At 37.9% G+C, this 21,788-nt stretch overlaps 1 protein-coding gene across 16 annotated transcripts in view; it reads left to right on the forward strand.

Moving 5' to 3' along the window:
- Positions 1-21,788, forward strand: part of LOC137291729 (receptor-type tyrosine-protein phosphatase delta-like) — a 415,228-nt gene that overhangs the window by 294,931 nt on the left and 98,509 nt on the right. For 13 of the 16 annotated variants that reach the window (XM_067823219.1, XM_067823205.1, XM_067823218.1 and 10 more), the window contains 3 exons: positions 13,857-13,886; positions 16,029-16,205; positions 19,546-19,656. In XM_067823219.1, the coding sequence (XP_067679320.1) occupies positions 13,857-13,886; positions 16,029-16,205; positions 19,546-19,656 (318 nt within the window). The remainder of the gene's footprint in view (positions 1-13,856; positions 13,887-16,028; positions 16,206-19,545; positions 19,657-21,788) is intronic. The other 3 variants (XM_067823214.1, XM_067823216.1, XM_067823221.1) reach the window with 1 other exon arrangement.

Genomic DNA, 21,788 nt, shown 5'->3' on the forward strand with positions numbered 1-21,788 from the left:
ATTACACCCATATTGTCTCTTACGTAAGCATTACAGGAGTCATAATCAAATATCATATATAAAACTATGTATCACTGCACTATATTAATATTAACCCCACAGAGGTGTCAAGGACTATGGTGTCAAGGATTTTAACCATAAAATTATTAAAGCCTTCAGGTTAGAGTGGCCACCTGTATATCTAGTCAAACTAGACCTCTGTAAGATTCACAGTTTCTGTATAAAGAGCATCCAGGTTGCAAAACCTCCAGCAAGACGCGGGGCAAGCTCTCCCAGTATGGTCATTAAGTTAAATGGATTGAGTATCTGTCGTGTGGACAGAGATTGAAAAGACGCAGGTCCAGAGTGCAATGGACTTGATATCAGTGAGCATCAATTTCTTCTCTCTTACAATTTGCGCCAGTCTCCAGACCATGTTGCTATAGAAGCTACTAGCATCAGATTGAAATTGACCAAATTTATTTTGAAATATAATTGCCCAAAGATGTTTTCAAGATGCTACCCTGGAAGCCTTGTGAGTGAAATATGTGAACAACAGTTAAAGTTTGAAAGTTTGAGGAAACATTCTGGTGAAGCTTGAGTATAAAGTGAACATTATGCCTTACAGTGATCGGCTCTCTGGGAATAGTTCCTTTGATTATTTAAGAAGTCAGTTCCAACATAATTGAAAAAGCAATGTCAACAGCTTTAACATGGAAAATGTAGACAATTTGTTGGGTTTTAAATTTCAGTCTTGTCATATATATTAACATTGAGACATTATTATTTTAATGATATATTTATTAGTGTGTAGTAAAACATTCTTCTGTGGATGTTTGGAGTACATTCTGTGATATTTTAATTCCATCTAATCATCAGTAAATGTTATAAGAATGAACTTTTTCCCCTTTGCTTGTTATTAGACATTAAGGGAATAAAGCAAGACCTGTTGGTCCAATCAGTAAATTATACATGGCACTCACGATAATCTGCAGTGTTCAATCTAGGTGGGCTAGCACTATATAACAAACACAAGCAAAAATGCATGCATGTCGCTATTTCAGTGGGGGATTGTTGGGTAGCCTCAAATCTTTCGCTTTTTAGCTGACAACCCTGGTTTGATTGTCCACAAGGGTACAGACCTGTGAAGGTCCGGGGTAGAATAAGCCACTCTGTTTGTCATAAGGGGCAACTATCGGGATTAGGTGGTCAGGCTTGCTGACTTGGTTGACACATGTCATCGGTTCCCAGTTGCACATATCAATGCTCATGCTCATCAATGGGTTGTCTGATCCAGACTCGATTATTTACAGACCACCGCCATATAACTGGATATTGGCGACGTAAAACTAAACACACTCATTACTCACTCACAAGAGTACAATGTCTGAAGCCCATTTCTGGTGTCACCCACCATGATATTGCTGGTATACTGCTAAAAGCGAAGTAAAACCATGTTTACTTTCTAGTTTAACAGTGAAGCAGTGGCTACAACTGTTTACTCATATTTTGTTTCTCCATACGAGTACCTGCTAGCTTGCTCACTCGCTTTGTATTTGAGTGCAGTGATCTTAAATGTGACATTAAACCCCACTCTACCCCCACCTCATCGTAGTTGCAGGCAAGTCATATCTTCATATTTAGGTAAATCAAGACCTTTAAGAAGGTACTTTCAATAAGCTTCTATAAAGAAAATGTTCATAAGTACAAAGTACAACTGCCCAAAAACAATAACCATATTACAAGCTGTCGGTGGAAACAGAATTGACTTCATTTGGACGAAAAAGAGTCTGAGTGCTTAAGCCACCCCATCTCTGTGATTTTGTTAATTCAGGTAGTTAGGGAACAGAAACATATGGATGAAGAAATCCTCAGTGTACTGCCGATAATCTGGAGGAATTTAGGTGGTCAATTTTCAAGGTCATATGACGAACAGTCGGTGACCAACTGATGGTGTTGGTTAATGGCCATCAGCCTGAGACGTGACAATTACCAGAACATCTATCTGCCTCAGATCTGGACTGACTGATAGCAAGGCTCTCTCTCCTCCTCTATGACATCATCAGCCCAACATGATGTAATCTTTCCTTTGATTGGATGGCTGTTGTCAATAAAACGTGTACGGGATTGTTACTCTTGAAGTCAGGAGACTAATTGAAGCGGTAGCCATGACTGTTCATCTCCATTTTAACAGCTTCATTAATCAAATATTGTTGTATTTGCATCTTTTGACCGATTGCCCTGTAGTTTGGTTAAGAGCCTGACACAGCTGTTTTCGTCTCTGCAAATGGTGTCTGTATTCACTCCTATGGGGCTGTTTTTGTATTTGAGCATCGCTAATAGTGGCATAAAATACTATTCAGTACTCACTAATCATTTTCTGTTGTAATAGTGCATACATAACTTAGTTCTTTATTGAATGGTTTCAAAGTATTCTCGTGGTTTATACACGTGAATGTGTTCAAGTATAATTTTATAAACGTTTATCAAATTCCATTTACAACTAAATAGCAGAAACCAAAAGCGAGCTCCACTCATTGCACACACCTGCAGAATTAAACCAGTCCCTCTGCTGTACCAAACAAATGCTGTAACCACTAGACCACTTCATTTACAGGAATAACGAGAGAACTAATGATAGATATAGGATGATTGTGTGTTCAGCCTTGATGGCAAAGGGTGCTTTCAACCTGGCATGACAAAGGTAATCCTGAAATTGCCAAACACTGCCAAAACCAACAAGACCACGTCCCCATTGTAATGAAAATAACATGAATATCCTACCACCTGGGAAATACGGCTCCCCGTGCTGACCCTGTTGCAATGATGTGCATGTTGCAGTGGTGTCCACAATTTAGTGGGAGTTCATCTGAGATTTGTAAAGGCTGCCTGCAGTAGAACACCTGATACACTGATTACTGCAGAGTTAATCCTAGTTCTTTAGTTCACAATGAGGCACCTTTGGAACATCTTGTAGATATCTTGAGAGGGACTGAGCATATTTTATTGCTAAACCTATAAAGCCCATCTGCCATTATATAAATTGAATATTGATAAAAGCAGTGTAAAATCCAACTCACTCACTTACAAACATGATATGGGTCAGAGTGAACACCCTCACACTTGGAATCTGTTCGATCTTTGGTTACTGTAAATAATAGAGTGCCCTTGTGGTTAAAGAGTTCACTCATTAAGGGCAGAGGCTGGAGTTCTATTGTACCTCGTCCTACCCATGATGGGGAGCCCATTTCTAGTGTACCTAACTGCGATATTGATGGAATTTTGTTAAAAGTGGCGTTAAAAACATGCATCCTCATTTTGATAAATAACTTAATTTCTGAAAATACTTAATTTGAACAATAAGTCACTTGAAAAAAAGTATACTCTGAATGAAACGAATATTCAAAGCATTTCACTTGGAGCGGCAGAGCTTTCTATTGAGGTTGCTCAATGCTTAACAAGGAATTAGGGACAAATACATTGTGTGGAAGAGACAACTAAATGGGGATGCCAGCGGAGGGATGGTGGTAAGAAGGATGTCATGTGACCTGCTGTCTGCACATCTCTTTATCCTGGGAACAAATCCAATTTGGGGAACTGTAATATGTCAATCTTCAGGATATTAGCAAATGGAGAGATCTGTGGAGGAGTGTTCTTCTCTCTGCAATGTCTGAGAGGCTCGTCAGCAGCCATCTCCCTGGAAATTGATATTTGAAGCTGTCGTGGTAGATGTAGCGATGTTTTCTGGCTGTCAAAATACAGTTTAGGTCATAGTTGACTGTATTTTTATGGTATTTGTGTATTGTCTTATGGGATTGTTTGTTGTGGGGAAAAGTGTTGTCAGAATGTGCTTCAGTATTGTTGTACCAAGTATTGTTTAGGTCAGGGGATGTAATAGAGACGTCCATGGGCAAAGTGACCAAGTAATAATAGATCTTCAGTAAGACCTTCAACTTGCTCGGGATTGGGGTGAGTCAGACTCACTGACTTGGTTGACATGTCATCACATCACAAATTGCAGACCCGTGAAGGTCCGGGGTAGAATAGGCCTTCAGCAACCCATGCTTTCTATAAAAGGCGACTATGCTTGTCTTAAGAGGCGACTAATAGGATTGGGTGGTCAGGCTCGCTGACTTGGTTGACACATGCCATTGGTTCCCAATTGCGCAGCTCAGTGCTCATATTGTTGATCACTGGATTGTCTGATCCAGACTCGATTATTTACAGACCGCCGCCATATACCTGGAATATTGCTGAGTGCAGCGTGAAACTAAACTCACTCACTCACAAACTCCGTAGAAAGATGCTCTTGCGGTTAATCACTGATTGTGGTAGAGATGTCTGAAGGCCAAGGACTGTTTGTCATGGTTTGAGATAGGGGGGTCTGATTGTGAAGGACTGTTTATGTCGTGGTTGGTGATAGAGGTGTCTGAAGGCCAAGGACTGTTTGGTCATGGCTGGTGATAGATGTGTCTTAAGGCCAGGGACTGTTAGGTCATGGTTGGTGATAGAGGTGTCTGAAGGCCAAGGACTGTTTATTTCATGGATGGTGTAGGCCAAGAACTGTGAGATCTGGATTGGCAGATGTTGGCTGAATACTGTTATAGTGGATGTATGCTGTAAATTCTGTCAAAAAGGCTGATTCTTCATCAAATCCTACTCTCTTAGTGTTTTTTTTGTGATATAGTTATAGTTTTAGCGTTCTTGAATTTTGATAAACTTTATGAGAAAAATGATTGCATTGTTAGTCCAGAATGTTTGAAATGTCAACAAAGTGAAGTTAAATCATTCATCATATTAGACAGTTGTACAAAATTTCTCATTTCCATGTATGGCTTAGTAACTCTTGATTCCATGTTATCATGGCCAAATAAACAGATGGATCCAAATTCCACATTCTTCAGCTGTCCGTGTTAAGAAGAGATGAAGAAGTTTGATGGCACTGCATTGGACCAGTGTCTTGAAACAGGTGCATATGGCACAAGATCCATTACCTCAGTGCAAATGGTAATAGAACGACGAGCCTGTTCTTCCTCAGCTCCCGACAACATCATCGGGCCTCCTGGAGACTGCATCACTTGTCGTTCAACTCGCGATCAATACTCACCAAATGTTTCAGCTGTGTGCTCGCTCTTCAGCCATGAACAGCCCTGTGACTTTTGTAGGGTCTCTTGTCGGTGTTTGGTATGAGACATCTAATTAGTTGACATTGCAACTGTTATGTCCAGGAATAATTTTATTGTCTCCACAAAGTAAGCCCTGCTGAAATCTGTGAGGAATAAAGAATGTCCTGAAATCTTGCACTTTGGCAGCTTGATAAGATTGTACGGTCAATGGTCAATGTTGTCACTTTGTTTATGCAGAATCTTCCAGTGATTTATTCTCTGAGAGGGTGTACAGTCAAAATCTATGGCTCTCCATCCCTGTGCTCTAGTTCCACTGCCCATGCTTATGTAGAGGGTAGGAGAAGTGTTAAGTTTTACAATTTTGAAAATTCAATGGCTGTGTGTTAAACACATACTTGAAAAAGGCAAACTGATTTCACGCACAAAAACTCTGTACATCTTTCTGTAGTCTTTTTTTTTGAATATCCTGATGACATATTTCACTTTAACATGAACATTATAAATGATAGTTTTCATCCATCCTGCTGTATGTATTTATGAGGGGATGAACATGACCTCCACATTTACAGATACAAGATCCGGAGGATCTCGAGAGATGGTGCAGTAGTCTAGTAGTGGTTAAAGCATTCACTCATCATGCTGAAGATCTGGGTTTGAATTCCCACATGAGTACAATGTGTGAAGCTCATTTCAGGTGGCCCCAAACATCTTATTTCTGGAATATTGCTAAAAGACAACATGAGCCTTGCTCAGTTCTCAAGTTTACTACAAAATGTAATGTTATTTTCACTACCTGTGTGCAGCAAGTCTGTCCTGCACTCAAAATATATATCCTGTGCCTTGCAGTCTTTTCATTGCAGCAGCTTTATGTCATTTTCAGGCTGATTGATTTCTAGATATATTAACAAAACAAAAATGTGTGTTTGTTCGTATTATTCATAACTTTAGTATCTGTAGAATGACATTTTAAGGGATTCAAACTTGTACAAATCAATGTGATGAATCAGTGATGAACAATGTTAATTAAACATACCTTCATCTTTGTGTTTGGAAAGTACTTCACTACAACAGGTATTATGTGGTTATCCTGGTTGGTTGCTGTTTATGTTTAATCATAACGTGAAAGTTAGGACCAAACATATCCAGTGGCCTTGACCTCAAATACCCAGTGGCTTGAACCCAACATACCTAATGGCCTTGCCCTTACATGCCCAATGGCTTGAACCCAACATACCCTGTGGCCTTGACCTTACATACCCAATGGCCTTGACCTTACATACCTAATGTTGTCATGACATGCTCAATTGGCTTGAGTTAGCAGTTTGTGATGAAACTGTGGGCCTATAGACCTGCAACAATATTGACCATTGCAATAAACAGCTGTTGATGAAACCCAGTGCTCAAGTCCAGACACAGGAATTTGGATGACATAGCGGTTAAAGTGTTAGTTTGATGCGGCAGTGCCAAAGTTCTGTTTTCCCCATGGTATAATGTGTGAGGTCTGTTTCTGTTACCCAGCTGGATGGATATTTCAGGCCTTAGCATTGAGTGAACTTCCTTAGCTGCCTCTTATTTCCTTTCGTTTAGTTTTGTCGAAACTCAGAGATTTACAGTTGACTTAGAAAAGTGATATTGTGCTGCTAATCTTTGATATACTAATTGAATCTGGTCTGATGGTGCAGATGAGATTATTTGTGTTTCTGGAAGAGTCTTAAAGCAATGACTTTCTGTGGCTTGATCCACTTCGTTGGGAGGGGAATTGCTTTGAAACATAAAGGCCTGCTGCCATTGATCGCAGTTCACATCATAGACTTCCTTACCACCTAGACAAAATTACTAATGAATGCTCAAGTACCTTGGAAACTTTGCTCCAGTGGTATCAGACCTTCATCACTGAAGCACACAAACCTTTGCCCTTGATTAAAAAGTGGATTGTGGTGCAAACTGCAGTGTCTTATTGCTTTCTGTAAGAGCAGATTGGCAGACGAAGGAGGAACCTGCTGCATGCAGTGAAAAAACGGCAGAATCGTTTCCATAGCAACACTTAGCCATTCCTCTCGATCAATATTTCACCTTCTAGTTCAATAGTTTTACTGCTGATGCTGTTTTAGATATGGGGAACTCGGAATTCCCTTCAGACCTTGTCTTTGTCTCTGACTTGTCCTGACATTAAAAGAAATTGTTCCCTTCATGGTTGCGCCTAATGTTCCCCCCAATGTCTAGTGGTTGTGTATTGTCATGGTAGTGACTCAGTGTTGGTCTTTCCTAGATCCCCCTGTCCAGCAGCCATCTCCTGGCTGACTCACCACCAACCCAGACTTGCCAGGGATAGCCAGGAATTTGGCTTTTTGTTGTTATGCATCATATGATGTAGCATGGGGTTTGATAGTCCTAAGCTTAATGTTCATCCCCAAGGTGTTCAGTTTAATCAAATAAAGTGTTTTTTAGTTCTTCAAATAAAGGCATTTTTTCAGTATTCCTTGGATGTTAATATGCAGGATAAGGGAATCTAGAAAACCAAAATAACATTTGAATGAAGTTTAATTGGACGGCTCTTGGGTTGCCTGATTTTTAAAGAGAATATAAATTAGGATGCATGTAGTTGCCTGGTGAAACAAGCAGGATATGCCTTCCATGTTGGACAGTATCTTGGTTTGCAAGACAAGGTTGGTTCATTGGTGTAACAAGGACGGCTGACATTGATGCATATGTTCAGTCTTGTTACATGAATGACTTCAGGATGATCTGAACTCGGAAGGCTTTTTCACCTTTACCATCAATCAGCACCTATGTTCTTATGCAAGACATGTTTCACACATTATCCAAGGGTTTTTAACTCAAAAAGATGCACAACTTGCAGTACTGACTCACCACAATGTATGGAATAGAATCATGTCCCTTAGTTGGTTGGATTGAGGGCCTTACTTGGTTGGAATATGTCCCTGAGTTGGTTGGATCATGTCCTATATTTGGTTGGATCATGTCTCGTTTGATTGAGTCCCTTGGGTGGTTAGAACAGCTTGTTACTGGGATGCAGTGATATAGCAGGAATACTGTTCAAAGCAGCATTAAACCATATAACTCACCATTTTGTCCACTGTCCAGCTTCAAGACATCTAGACACAAAGAAACAGTTCAGCTGTTCTGAGGTCACTGAAAGGACGGGCAAAGCAGCCATCTTCAGCATTGTCCTTTTTGTTATCAAGCGGCTGCATTTTATTGCTGTTTACGTTCAATGAATAAAGCGACCAACAAACAGAAACAGTAATAACGCACACCAGTTATCTCCTTGAGTACAATTATTCCATCTTTGTTCCAGGTCAACACCTGCTTCCTTGCACATTTGGATTATTACTCTGAGAGGCATTCATGTTTTATAGCTACTAAAATGGTCATTTACAGGAGTAGAACTGGATGACAAACTGATGAAAAACAAAACTCAGGATATCAGAGTCATAATGAATAATAAACTGGCAAATATCTCATTACTGACTTATCCTGTCTTTTCCTACCAATCAAGTGTATACTGGGGAGGTGGTTGATGCTATGGACCTTGAAACCCACATGGTTGTCTCACATACTATACTAGACCCATGAAGGTCAGCGGTAGAGTAGGCCTTCAGCAACCCATGCTTGCCACAAAAGGCGACTGTGCTTGTTGGTGAGGTAACCAACGTGATGGGGTGGTCAGACTTGCTGACTTCATTGACACATGTCATTGGTTCTCAGTTGTGCAGATTGATGCTCATGCTTTTCATCACTGGATTGTTAGACTCGGTTATTTACAGACAGACGCCATATAGGTGGATTATCGCTGTGTGTGGTGTGAAACTAAACTCACTTGAAAAAAAGCCTTCAAGTTTCTTGAAACAGCTAATGGCTTAAAAAAGATTTAATTGAGTCCTAACAACATCAGTTTATTTCCAGTGTTTGTACCCAAAATTTGTTGCAAGTTTCTGCATACATATGCAGTAGAGCAGTAGGTTGTGCATTCCTCATTGACATCATGATATCCTGATGTGGTCACTCAAATGAATGCAATTGCGATTTGGGTTGAGTTAATTCCATATTTTACTGCACCGAATGTTGCATGTGTTGGTAGCAAGGCGCAGTGTCATATTCATGCCGCACAATGTTACACTTCATGGGAAAGACAAAAGTGGATTTTCAGTAGAGTGCAAATCATAAATAGGTGTACGAGCATACATGGGACAGCCATAAAACACTGTGCAGGCTATCCCACAAAACTTCTGATTTAGAGAAGATCGTGTATCTGCTTTGAAGCTGGGATCACGTAGCCATCTTCTAGTTTTTGTTTTTACCTGGAAATTGACTAAAAAGATGTTATAAAAGCCAGTTTGTTGGGGACATTTGTGCATCAACTGTGACAGAGTATTACTGTGATGTATATGTTTATGAGGCGGTGGGTTCGCCCAGTGGTGAAAGCGTTCACTCGTCACGTCAAAGATCCCTGTTTGGTTTCACACATGATTGCAATGTGTGAAGCCCATTTCTGATGTCCCCCACAAAAAAATTGTGGGAATATTGCTGAAGTGGGTTAAACTATAGTTACTCACTTATATATGGTTCAATAACGGCAGGTAGTCTGGTAGACATGTGGTGAATATGTTCATCACTCCATAGTTTTGTACTCTTCCAGTTCCAACCTTGACACCATTGAAGACTCTCCCATAAGGTCATGACATTGCCAAAAGTGCTGTCAAAAGAGTGTGGTGGACAAACAAAATTCAATTATTTTCCAGTTTGGAAAAAGTCGTGACCAGAAAATCCGTGATGCAAGTAATAAGGAAGGTTGGCCTAAAAGTGCCTTTGTTTCTCCAATAAATCTTCATTCATTACAGATTAGAACAGGACTGTATGCTCCAGTATCTCAAAGTACACACAATTAATCATGGTTAGCGATCCTATGGTAATTTGTCCAGCCCTGCAGTGGTCTAATACATGTTTTGTTAAAGAGGCCTTCCCTCCACAGTATACAGTAGTGTTTGCTTTTGTCAGCAATATAAAGACCAGGGTTATCCATAAATTTACAAGTAATCCTGTATTGAACTGTAAATTGCAATTACCATTGGCGCCAATGAAATACAAGAGGAATGCTCATACCATATCTTAACGTCATTATGTGTCTAAGGATACATGTTTTTGTTTCCAAGAAGAGAGGCTTTAGGGATGATTTTTTTTTTTTTGTTCTGAACTTACTTTTAATCCAGAACTTCACATGACTAATAGCATTATAAACAATGTGTTTTTTGGGCGCTGTTTCTCAGATGTGGATGAGGATCCAGTTTAACAGTGTACCCAGAGGTGCTAATAAGGATGACAGTATGGGGACTGGGTGAATATAGGGGAACATGTCCTGGGCATCCTTGAGATGCTTCACTGGTTTGCCTGATCCAGACTTGATCTGTCTTAATGTACTCACTTACATTTGTCCCATCCAGAATTTGCTAGTGTGTGGTTGTGGTGTGGATTAAGGATTCTAGGTGTGTGGAGAGTTGTTGCCCTTGTTTTGCAAGCTCCTCTTGCATCTGGTGTCTACCGGTAGACTGCTTCTTGTCGTGTTAAGTTTTGTTCCAGGGAGAGTTAGTAAACCTTTGAGACCTAATGTCATTAAAATGTATATGCATGTGTTATTAACATGATGGTTATTTGTGTTACTCTCTCGGGTGGTGGGGTAGCCCTGTGGTTAAAGCATTTGCTTGCCACTCTGAATACCCATGTTCAATTCCCCACATGGGTGCAGTGTGTGAAACCCATTTCTTGAGTCTCCCACCATGATATTGGTGGAATATAGCTAAAAGCGACATTAAGCTGAACTTACTCACTCACTTCAGTGCATAAGAAATTGTTAAACCATGTTTGGGTGAATTCCACCCAATGTTTACACTGTTTAGCTTTGAGCAGTTGATTTCCATTTATGATAACACACACTGACATTTATTGGAGATTATTGACCAAGTGTTATCTATTTATTATATTTCAAATCTCTTAGCATCTATTTAGAAAGCATTTACCAACAAAACTGACCACCTGTCAGTGGACATAACCTCATGTCAGTTTCCAGCAAGTGGATGCTTCAGATATCAACATCTTCAATGATACAGGGAGAAATACGTCATTTATCATATGGCTTCCATCTCTCATAAAGTTTGTGCGGTTTTCCCACCCACCCTGCGATTGATTTTGCCAGAGTGATGATGCATACTGGGAAGTGTATTGTCATTTGCCAAAGCTGGCGCCAGCATACTTTGATGTCATCGGTGCCTGTGGGACTCTGCAAAAGGACGGAACTCTGCTGCCCTTTTGAAGCTGGTCGTGGTACCAGAAGGCTGCAAGATGCCACACTTTCAAAGAAGACCTTCATGCACAGCTGTCAATACATTCTGAATATTAAGAGATGTGGATTATTATTATAATTGGTTGTGGGTTTGTCACATGGATGAGGCTCAAGACTTGCCATCAGACAGTTTTATAGACATGCTTATTATTGGCCTTGCAATAAATATTGGTGGTTTTTGTTCAGGCATATTTGATTCTCACTTGTCTCTCAGCTTGTGACTGTTTGTGTCTTGAAGGGAATTTTTACCATAAAGGTTCTTCATTTCCAGAAAGTGTAGTTGTTCGAATTCAGTTTGTCAGTTTGATTGAAACTTATGCATAAGAGACTAAAATAGCTTTAAGGATGGCTTAAGCAGGGGCAGTTCTGGTGAACTCATGCTTAAGAACTGATGTTGCTGTGGTTTTACAAACAGGACAGAGTTCTTTGCAGATGATCCTTACGAGTTATAGAGGTGCATGAACAATATTTGTGAATTGATCTATCTGTTATCACTGTTTGACCAAATTGTTTCTACAGGACAACCAAATATTAGAAGTTAGAAAGATGTTGTTAGACCATTGTTTACTTTCTTATCTGTGATTTTCCAGCTGTCTGTTTGGTCAGATACGTACACTTGCACTTGCTCGGTTTGATTTGATTTTTGTGTGATTGATCTATGATAAAAGATTTGTTAAATGTTCAGCAAGTTTATTATTTCTGTGATTGAATTAGCATTGGATGTAGAAGCAGACGTACACATCAGATTTAGTTACAATGTGTAGGTAGGTAGTCAGTAGTCATACAGTAAAATCAGTGTGTATGTTATCAACCATATGGTGTTCTGTTTGTGTTGACAATATTCAGGTGGATACGAGTCTTGTGTTTCATGATAATTTAGATTCTCTTAAGTGTAGATTTATTTACCATTTATTCCTGAATTAAATGGGTTATTATCTGAGTTGACAGAACCCAGAGTTATCAGCTTGTGTCATCCCATCTAGGAGAATGTTATCTTGGGTGTGACAGGTTTAGATCTGTGGGAAACTGGACTCTGTAGGTACACTCCCTGTTAAAACTACGATCTTGCTGATGTGACAGTTATGGTGCATGATGATACAAATCATCTCATAGAAATGTTTTATATACATGAAAAAAAATACATAATAAAAACATGAGGATTTGCTGACATGTTTTAATGATTATAGAATGGTGTGATGAAGATACTATGTTTCATTACACATTGAAATCAGTGTTGTGACAACATCATGGATCACAATGGGAAAAATGTGTAGGAGCATGAATAGAGTCAATAATTTTTTTTAAAATAAATGCATATTATTAATTATGTATGATATATAAAATCTTGTTGAACATGATTGTTGTAATCAGTGTTTGTTTCAAATATGTACAATAATGTTTCTACGTAATGTGGTATTCTGACAGAAAATGTCCTGTTTCATAACATCTGTGTTTGTTTACAAATTCTGTCGTGTTGACAGATGTGTTTGTCCAAGATGAAGGTGTGTGTTACCACCTTCCCCGTGTGTACAAGTGTAACTGCTATGCGCTGTACCTGCTATTCATGTAGCTGAGATCAATCTTATGAACGGCAGACCAGAGTGCTTCTCACAGTCAAGGGGAGATAACTGTGCGCTGGCATTATAGTGATGCTTCAAAGAGTCTTAATAATAAAGTTACTGATCTTGTATCTTGATGGATGTATAACATTTACTTGTTAAGGCTTATATTTGTTTGAGGCAGAGAAATACTAACAGTTTAGTACCTAATTTTGACAGCATCCAAGAAGTAGGTTTTCATATGTCATGTCTTCACATTAGAGACATGTTTCCTATTTAAAGATATTTTTTTTTAGCACTTTATTCAGAAAAATGTCAAGGCTATGATATTTACAGCAAAATTCCATTTTTCAGATGGTAATGACATTACCTGTGTCTTTATCAAGGCTTAATTGTAATACTTACAGTGTAGAAAGTCAAACTGCTTGTGACTTGTAAATGTTTCACGCTAAGTTTCTGTGTTAAACTCTTGAAGGTTTTCGAAAACTAGTTAGAACAGTAAGTAGTAAGTGAAACTTTCAACATTGACCATGATAAAATAGTTGATTTATGACAGTGAATGCTGGTTGAGACAAAATATGTCATTCTCCCAAATCTACTCAGTAAATTTTAGTGGTATGTCAGGAAAAAGATATTAAGATACAAAGATCTCTGCATTTTTGAAAAACACACATACACAAATCAGAAAATATAACACACCCTTTTCATGTTTGCATCTGTTCAATCCAAACCTTGGCAGAGAAAAGCAAATTTTACTAGGTCAGAAAAGAAACGCCATAAAAGAATCAAAGTTATTTTATGAGTATTTAATGTGTTTTTCCATTCAACCAACAGGTGGTAATCCTTGGGTAGTTAAATATGAAGGTAAAAGTCATGTACATGTATTTAACTTGCAAACTATGTGTCTTGTGAAACCACTTTCCTCTTGTAAGAGTTATCTCCCATGCCACAATGTTATTTTTTCTGCTTTGGCCATTTATGCTCCATATCACATAGTGGTGGGATTCTTTAGCTCCGGTAGGACAATACAGAGGTTTCTGAAGCATAGATAGCTGAATTTTTAAGGGACAAGATTTTACATCGAATTTGAAAATGCAGCCAGACAAAATTAGGTTTCATTTATGTTAGTGATTAAGTTGATATCAATTTACACCATATTTGGTATATTCAGTAATAACACTGCAGGGTGCACCAGAATTGGACTTCACACAATATGTTTCTGTTGGGAAGTGAACCTGGGCCTTTTGCAAGGCAAACAAATGCTAAATTTTGCATGAGGCAACTTACTATATTGAGTTAATTCTTTCGGTACAGCAGATGGAGTGTCTGCCCAGAAAAGGAAAGTTTGAAATTTCATTGCCTGGCATTTAGTATCTATCATCTCATGTCTCAAGGGAATGCGTCTGGTCACCCTGTTGCTTTGTATTATGGGTATTAAACAAGGATTGTTTGGCACAAAATCATTTTATATCATTTATTAGTCTAGTTTAGTTAAATATCTGTTATTAGCTTAGCATTTTTGACATTTTGCAGAATTTTACTACATATGGCCAAACATTGCAAACAAAATTTTCTTCACACAGGATTGCAAGACACTGGCTTGCTAGACATAACAGAATTTTACAAGACTTACTTGACAGCTGTTACCAAATATGGGTTCACCTGAAAGAATTTCACCTTTACTCAGGCTTGTAACTAATGGCTGTCATATGCTAGTTGCTCAGAAACAACAAGGCGATGATACAGTTGAGAAACCTCTGTATTACATAATTATGTGTTATGTGTTTTCATGTTCTTTGTATGTCACCATTCTGTCAGATTTCATACTTTCTGTGAAACCAAAAAGATTCAGGTTTTCTTGCAGGACTGTCTTTCTCACCTTTCCTGTTGTATCCTTCTTGTTAACATAGGGATTTTGTCCTGCCTTTGATGTGGGTTAATCATTTTGTCAAGACTTATTAAGTATTAAGAACTACTAAAATGACATCTTCAAATTGAAAAATTACATTTCTATTCATGAAAATTAATAGGCTTAGTGTATATTCTCTAAATACTAACAAAATTTGCATGCAAATGTGCAATGTGGGTATGGTATCAAGGAAGTACATGTTTCTTTCATTTGGATAACCTACGATCAAAGTCTAAATGTTGCATCTTTAAATACATTTGGACCAACTTTTGAAATTTTCCAGTTTTGGACATATTTTTAGTTTAAACCCATGGACTGCTGTGAAATTGTGAATAATTGTTGTGTTATTGTGATGTGTAGTTAGTTAATTGTTTCAATGTGAACCACTCACACATGGCATTGCCCCTTTGTACTCTGCACCAAAGCTAACACTGCATCTGTGAATGTAAGCATTTTGTGTTGCAACTAACCATTGCTCTCTGCTGTCTACAATCAAAGGGAGCTAACCCATGCCTGTAAAGAGTTGCTTCCCTTTGGTAACCATTCCAAAAACAAGGCAAACTAAGTGTTTGTTTTAAGAAGATTTGTGTAAAATGTCTGATAAATCTGTGTCATGTCTAATTTGTCATCTTGTTGATGACAGTGTAATTTCATCAGATGATGAAATATGTTAACATTTGTCTCCTGTCAGTGTACAGCTGGATCATGTATCCTCCATATAATGTCTATATATTCCTATGTGTTATACATATGTGGCAGACAGGCCATGCATTCATCTTTTGGGGGTTTACTGATTCACAGATTTCTACCACCAAAGCTGAAGATTACTTTTGTTTTTTATTTTTTACTTCTTCATTTAACAACAGCACATTGGTATATAAGTATATGAGTCTTAAATTTTTCAATGTTTATGGGGTTTTTTTTGTTTTGGGGTTGTATGTTTTTTTCACTTCATATTGCTTGGTATTGTTTTTCCTCTTGCGACAAAATTTTTCACCCTCTGGATCTGTACACCCCAAAAGGGAGAAAGTCTGGCCAGTATATTGAATGTTTTTTCCAAGACAGAAATGCATATATAATACGTCTCTGTATTGCAGACTTTCCAGGAGGTTATCCCCGTATAGCAGTAAACCCTAGTTTGAAATCAGTAGAGAAGGGTCACAATGCTATTATGCAGTGTGAGTCTGCGGGAACCCCAGAACCAGCCATCTTGTGGCTGAAAGACCATGTTCCTGTTGATATGACAGATCCAAGAATCACCCTCTTAGACTCAGGTAAGAATGACAAACCTATGCCAAAATATATTATTCAAGTAGATACTATACCTTTTGAACCTGTTACAGTCCAGGTCAGAACATTGGCCTTCAGTAACCCATGTTTGTCATAGAGCCAAACAGGCTCCCGTGGTCAGGCTTGCTGACATGGTTGACACATGTCATTGGTTCTTATTTGCGCAGATCGAATCTCATGCTGTTGATCACTGGATTGTCTGGTCAAGACTTGATTATTTACAGACTGCTGCCATATGTCTGGAATATTACTGAGTGTGGCGTAAAACTAAACTCAATATACCTTTTGAAATGGACATGGTATAAGTCTGAAAGCTTGTTTGACCTCTTGACATGTAAAACAGTTCCATATCTCGTCACCATTTATGAAGTAAACGAAGTTGAATGGTTGGTTAATGTGTCATTGAGAAATGTTCACAGCAACCCTATTAATCCAGATGTCCTTGTCCAGAATGTCAAGGTGATGAGAGTAGAGTTTCTAGAGCTCTGACGATTCACCGATGCACTGATATATTGTGATCCATATACGTTTGATACAGCTATCGTATCGATAACTTGTGTATCGATACATAACAATACACAACTTTTTTCCAAAAGATATTATCTTAAACATGTTAAAGTACTTATCAAGAGAAAAATAGGCAAGTATGATAGAATTACTTACTTGTTTACAACAACAGTGTTATTGTTATGCACAAATACCTTGAAATAATTCATTTTATTCAATCTCGATATTGTGTCAATCTTTCAAGGTGTATGGTGTATGGTGTATCATCCCAGTCCTAAGAGCTTCTGGAAGTATGAGTTTCCCATTGAGTCTTGACAGGCATGATCTGGGGCTCCTTTCATGAAGCAACCTTTGCTAAGGTTACCATTAACTCCCATTCTTTAGCATTGCACTAAGGTTATCTTAGTGACTAAGTCCTTTGTGAAAGGAGCCCCTGGATAGGATGAATGTGTATCTTATGAAGGGATTGGAAGATCCTGATAGGCAAGGGTCAAAACTCTGTACAGCATGTTGCTTCTCTTTAAACCTGTAAAGCATTATGGCAAACAAAACTAGTGGGATATTTTGTTAAGGAAATTGTTGTTAGGTTGATTATAGAATGTTCATATTGATAGTGGTTATGTATAATAAGCTATGTTGCCAAGCAACATTAAAAACAGTTTTAAAGACTTTGATTTATCTACCTCAATCTGGCATCATTATTTGTGACCTTCCCAGATTCTGTTCCTGTACTGTTTTTCTGAAGTTCTTTAGATAAGTTGATTGGGGAGGGTGCTGTGGGTTTTACCAGTATTGTGTTGTTATAAATTACTGTAAAAATACCTAGAGCTGCAAACACACAAAACAACTCTCTTACCAACAAGTTCAGATTGTGTGATTTCTTTTTTTGTGGACTGGTTTTCCTGATTTAGCATGATCCTTTGTTCCATCGAAGTCTCCTGTGAAACATTATGAAAGCATAGCATTTACTTTTGTAATGAAGGCAAAACGTGTTCCATTGTCTTTTCAACTTTGGTGATGAACCTCTCTTCATATTTTTTTGTAAAAACACAGCCACATGTGAGATATGGTAACCCAAACAGCAAAAAATAAAGAATTATCTTTCCTCAGAGTATAAATATTTACATTGGTGATACAATTTCATTGAAAAGAAGAAGACAAAGCTGAAAGACCACCGAATTCTATATCAGCATGTTAAGGGACAAGCTGGTTGCGAGATCTGTGCCTACCCGCAGCCAAACTGTTGTTATATGCTGAAAAAGCCACTTTATATCTTTACGATGGATCCATGCAAGATAAGCCTGCACAGTGTAAACATGGTTTCCGTAAATCATGGGAGAAAGCTGCCAGTTTTTGCCAAGTGGCAACACAAACGTCATAATCCGAGCTATAACATCCTTACGAGAACATGTTTATTGCTCTTCAGTCCCAATGCTGATGCTTTTTCCAGATGCTCAAGAAATCTTCCTGAACGTGTTGGTTACTGTGCATTTAAGAATTTTTAAAACTTGCCAAGTGATATTTCTTGCTTTATGTTATCAGAATCTTGATTTGTAAGAAAAACATTTTAAAGAGGTGGCTTCTAATTGAGAGGAAAGTTAATGACAGGTGTTCAAGGGGAGGTTACTCTTTCACGATGTAATATGTGTAGATAAGGCTAGTTTCTTTTGCTCAAAGTCAGTAAATAGCTTGATCTGTGTGTTCATTACAAGTGACTGACAAAAGATTGAAAAAGATAATCATAATCACATCATTGGGGAATGATACTGCAACCGGAAATAGCAAACTATTAATCTCCTAGGGAGTACCATAATGGTGTTTACGATACTGAATAAATATGGAGGGTTGGAAGTGGAATGACTGAGATATTCAAACAGCAACTGGTTAATATATTTCATTCAATATATTGCTTAATAAAGTTTTGAGGAAAAATGTATTTGTATTCACCTCTACCTCTATGATACATTGTACAGAGTTGAGTCCCTTAACCATGCCAGGATCTGCCTGGAAGTTTGCACCCTAGTTTCACTGTTACTGTGGGTGGTTTGCCAGTATTCTCATCAAGTGTATTTCATCTACATATGGCCTTGATAGGTCCATGTATGTGTTGTAGGTCAATACCAACAGTAGGCAAATGTAGATAGAGGGACCTATAGTAGAACAGCTCTTACAGTCTTTCAGTACAGATATACTCAATGAATCCATTCCTTAGAAACCTGCAGGGATTGGGAAAGAGAACTTTGATGGGCCACTTTCAGGATTATGAGCCCTTTTCTGAATTTAAAATGACCCACTGACGTTGTATCAATAGTAAACTTCAAAATTTTAATGGGCCCTTTTTATTCTAATGTGCAAAATGGCATGTGACTCCTGCCTTTCCCAATCCCTGAGTGTGTGAGTGACCCCTATGCCTCTGTCCATTCTTCCCACATTAGGGTCAGTGGAGTAGCCTAGTGGTTAAAGGATTCACTTGTCTCACCAAAGACCCAGGTTTGATTCCCATTTCTGATGTTCCGCACCTTGATATTGCTGGAATATTGCTAAAAACAGCGTAAAACTAAACTCACTCAGTCCTCCCACATTTAGCTGAAATGCCATGATAAGACTGGTTTACCGTTATGGTATCTCTATACAAATCTCATGTAGTGACAGTATTCCTTTAAGTCATTCTGGTTCTGTGCTAGAACATTTATTTTGTTCAGCCACACAAAGAAATTTGCAAAGTAATGTAAAACTCATTTCAATTTTGATATAATCATTGGCTGAACTGAAAGGTTGTATGTATGTGTGTGTATGTGTCTGCTTCTTCATTTCCAGGCTACCTTCAGATACAGAACAGTCAGGAATCCGATGCAGGGAGATATGAATGTGTGGCAGAGAATGATGTCGGTGTGGCATATTCATATGCGGCCATGCTTTACGTTAAAGGTAGGTGCCTCATGTTGTTTTGCCCTGTGTGTCACAACCCACTACTTTGCACTTCATACAACATGAACGTCAGCAATAGCAATAGATCTCTTCTGTTTCATCTGCAGGTCAAGATAAGATATGTACTTTAAAATGTTACAAGAAATAATATAATTTATGTATACTAAACACCAAAAGAAATGCAACTCTGGCTTTTTGTCAAGTTTTTCAATAGAAGATATAAACGTGAACACTTACTTTTATGAGATTTAATTTTTTCAAAATCTGTGTTTTTTAAGTTGTTCATTATATTTAGACTTTTTGAACTTTACTTTGTTCAGACACGTTTCTGACTGGCCCTTTAAAAGCCAAGGGAGTATGTGTTTCTGATTGGCCCTTAAATAGCCAAGGGAGTATGTAAGCGCGAGAATTTCCACGTTCAGAGTTGGACATTTGTTTTACGTGTCCTGATTACCCTTCTTGTACAACATATTTGAATAGATTGATAGCTGATTGGTTGATTACAAAAGAAATTCTATTTGGACAACAACTGAAGAACTCTACCTCTCAGCTGAGACTGGTTTTATCTTTGTAGATGATTAGACATTAGGACACTATTCCATAACTGTTCTAGTTCATTCTGGAAGCAGAAACTGAAGTGATAAAAAAAACAACACTTATGGCATGGTTGAAATGTGTTTTATCCCATGTAATAAATAGGTCTTTGATGATTTTCTGTATGCTTGGAAAGGACCAACAATATGCACACTTTAATTTAATCAGATTTTGAATTTGTTTCTTATTTAAAAATTGAAACTTATGTGTCCCTCAGAAAGAAATATTAATTGCTTATCCAAATGAAATAAGATTAATGCAATGGCCCTTTTCCTCAAGAAGCAGTGAGATTAGGAGGTAAGATATGTCAATTTATTCATCTTATAAATTTGTATATTCTCTTGTTTGGGTTTTTCAGCTCAGGGAATTTATTTTTTATTAATTTTGTGTATAAATTTAACATTGGTAATAAATAAAATACAACACCTGTTCTCATTTCGCACCATTATCACAAAACTGATAAAACTTTAATGGTGTGCAACGAGGAATGATAGGTTCTGTAAAATATGGAAGGAAAGTTTGAGAATGTGAAGCTAGAAAAAATGTTAATTTGTTGAATATCTCTTTGACTGAACAAGAAACAGAGAATGTCATCAGCTCCAAATATATTACCCTTGCACAGAACCAGATACGAAGCTACATTCATGTATACCAGGAATTGTCCAGTTCCTATTAACTGTTTAATTGAAGCAATTTCTTAAAGAGATGTGTTTATCTAAGATTTATCTGAAGGAGTTAGTAATCCACCCATCTCAAGGGAGATTACTGCAGGGGGAGAAGTGATTAAGCACCAAGAGCCCAAGTGGGTCCATCCTTAATGCCGGCTCATGTTTCTTGGCAAATTTGTCTAATATGGTAGGATATAATTACATGTCTTCTACACCGGCTGTATTTTGGGGATCTGTGACTGCTCTTCTATTTCAATTTCTTTGAAAAGGAAATGTCTTGACCTTTGACCTGATGTAGAAATGATTTAAAAGATAAATTAATTGATGTGGAATGAGCCAATTTAGGATGTCTGAGCGAATAATCTGTGATTTGAGGAAAAAAGTTGCATTTTTTAATTTTGTCAGCATATTCACCTAGAACTAAATAAACCCTATTACTCACTACAGTCATATTTAATTTGTAGTAGGAAATGGTGCCGTTAGGATTTAGTTGTCAAAAATGATAAGTGCTTGATAAGTTTAATCATGGTTTTCTTTTTAAATATCCTGAAATATCCGTTTCTTGTCTGTGGATGAATGCGTAAATGTCTGTCATTACTGATTATGATGTAATGTTTACAATCTTTCTGATAAAACAGTATTCATGAACAGGGAGGAAACTGGAACAGCCTTCTCAAACACTGAAATCTGAAACACTGAAATACTGAAATACATCCATTGAAAAGTGGTCAAATGCAAATTTATAAACATACTTACATAGATTCTGGTACATTTCTTTAAAGGAACCCTAACCAAAACCACTGGAACTGAGACATGTCAGTCTTTAGTTGGATTCAAGTTTTAGTATATTCCCATGCACTGGTGTGACAG

Source organism: Haliotis asinina, chromosome 7 (genome assembly GCF_037392515.1).
Source record: "Haliotis asinina isolate JCU_RB_2024 chromosome 7, JCU_Hal_asi_v2, whole genome shotgun sequence".
NCBI classification, from domain to species: domain Eukaryota; kingdom Metazoa; phylum Mollusca; class Gastropoda; order Lepetellida; family Haliotidae; genus Haliotis; species Haliotis asinina.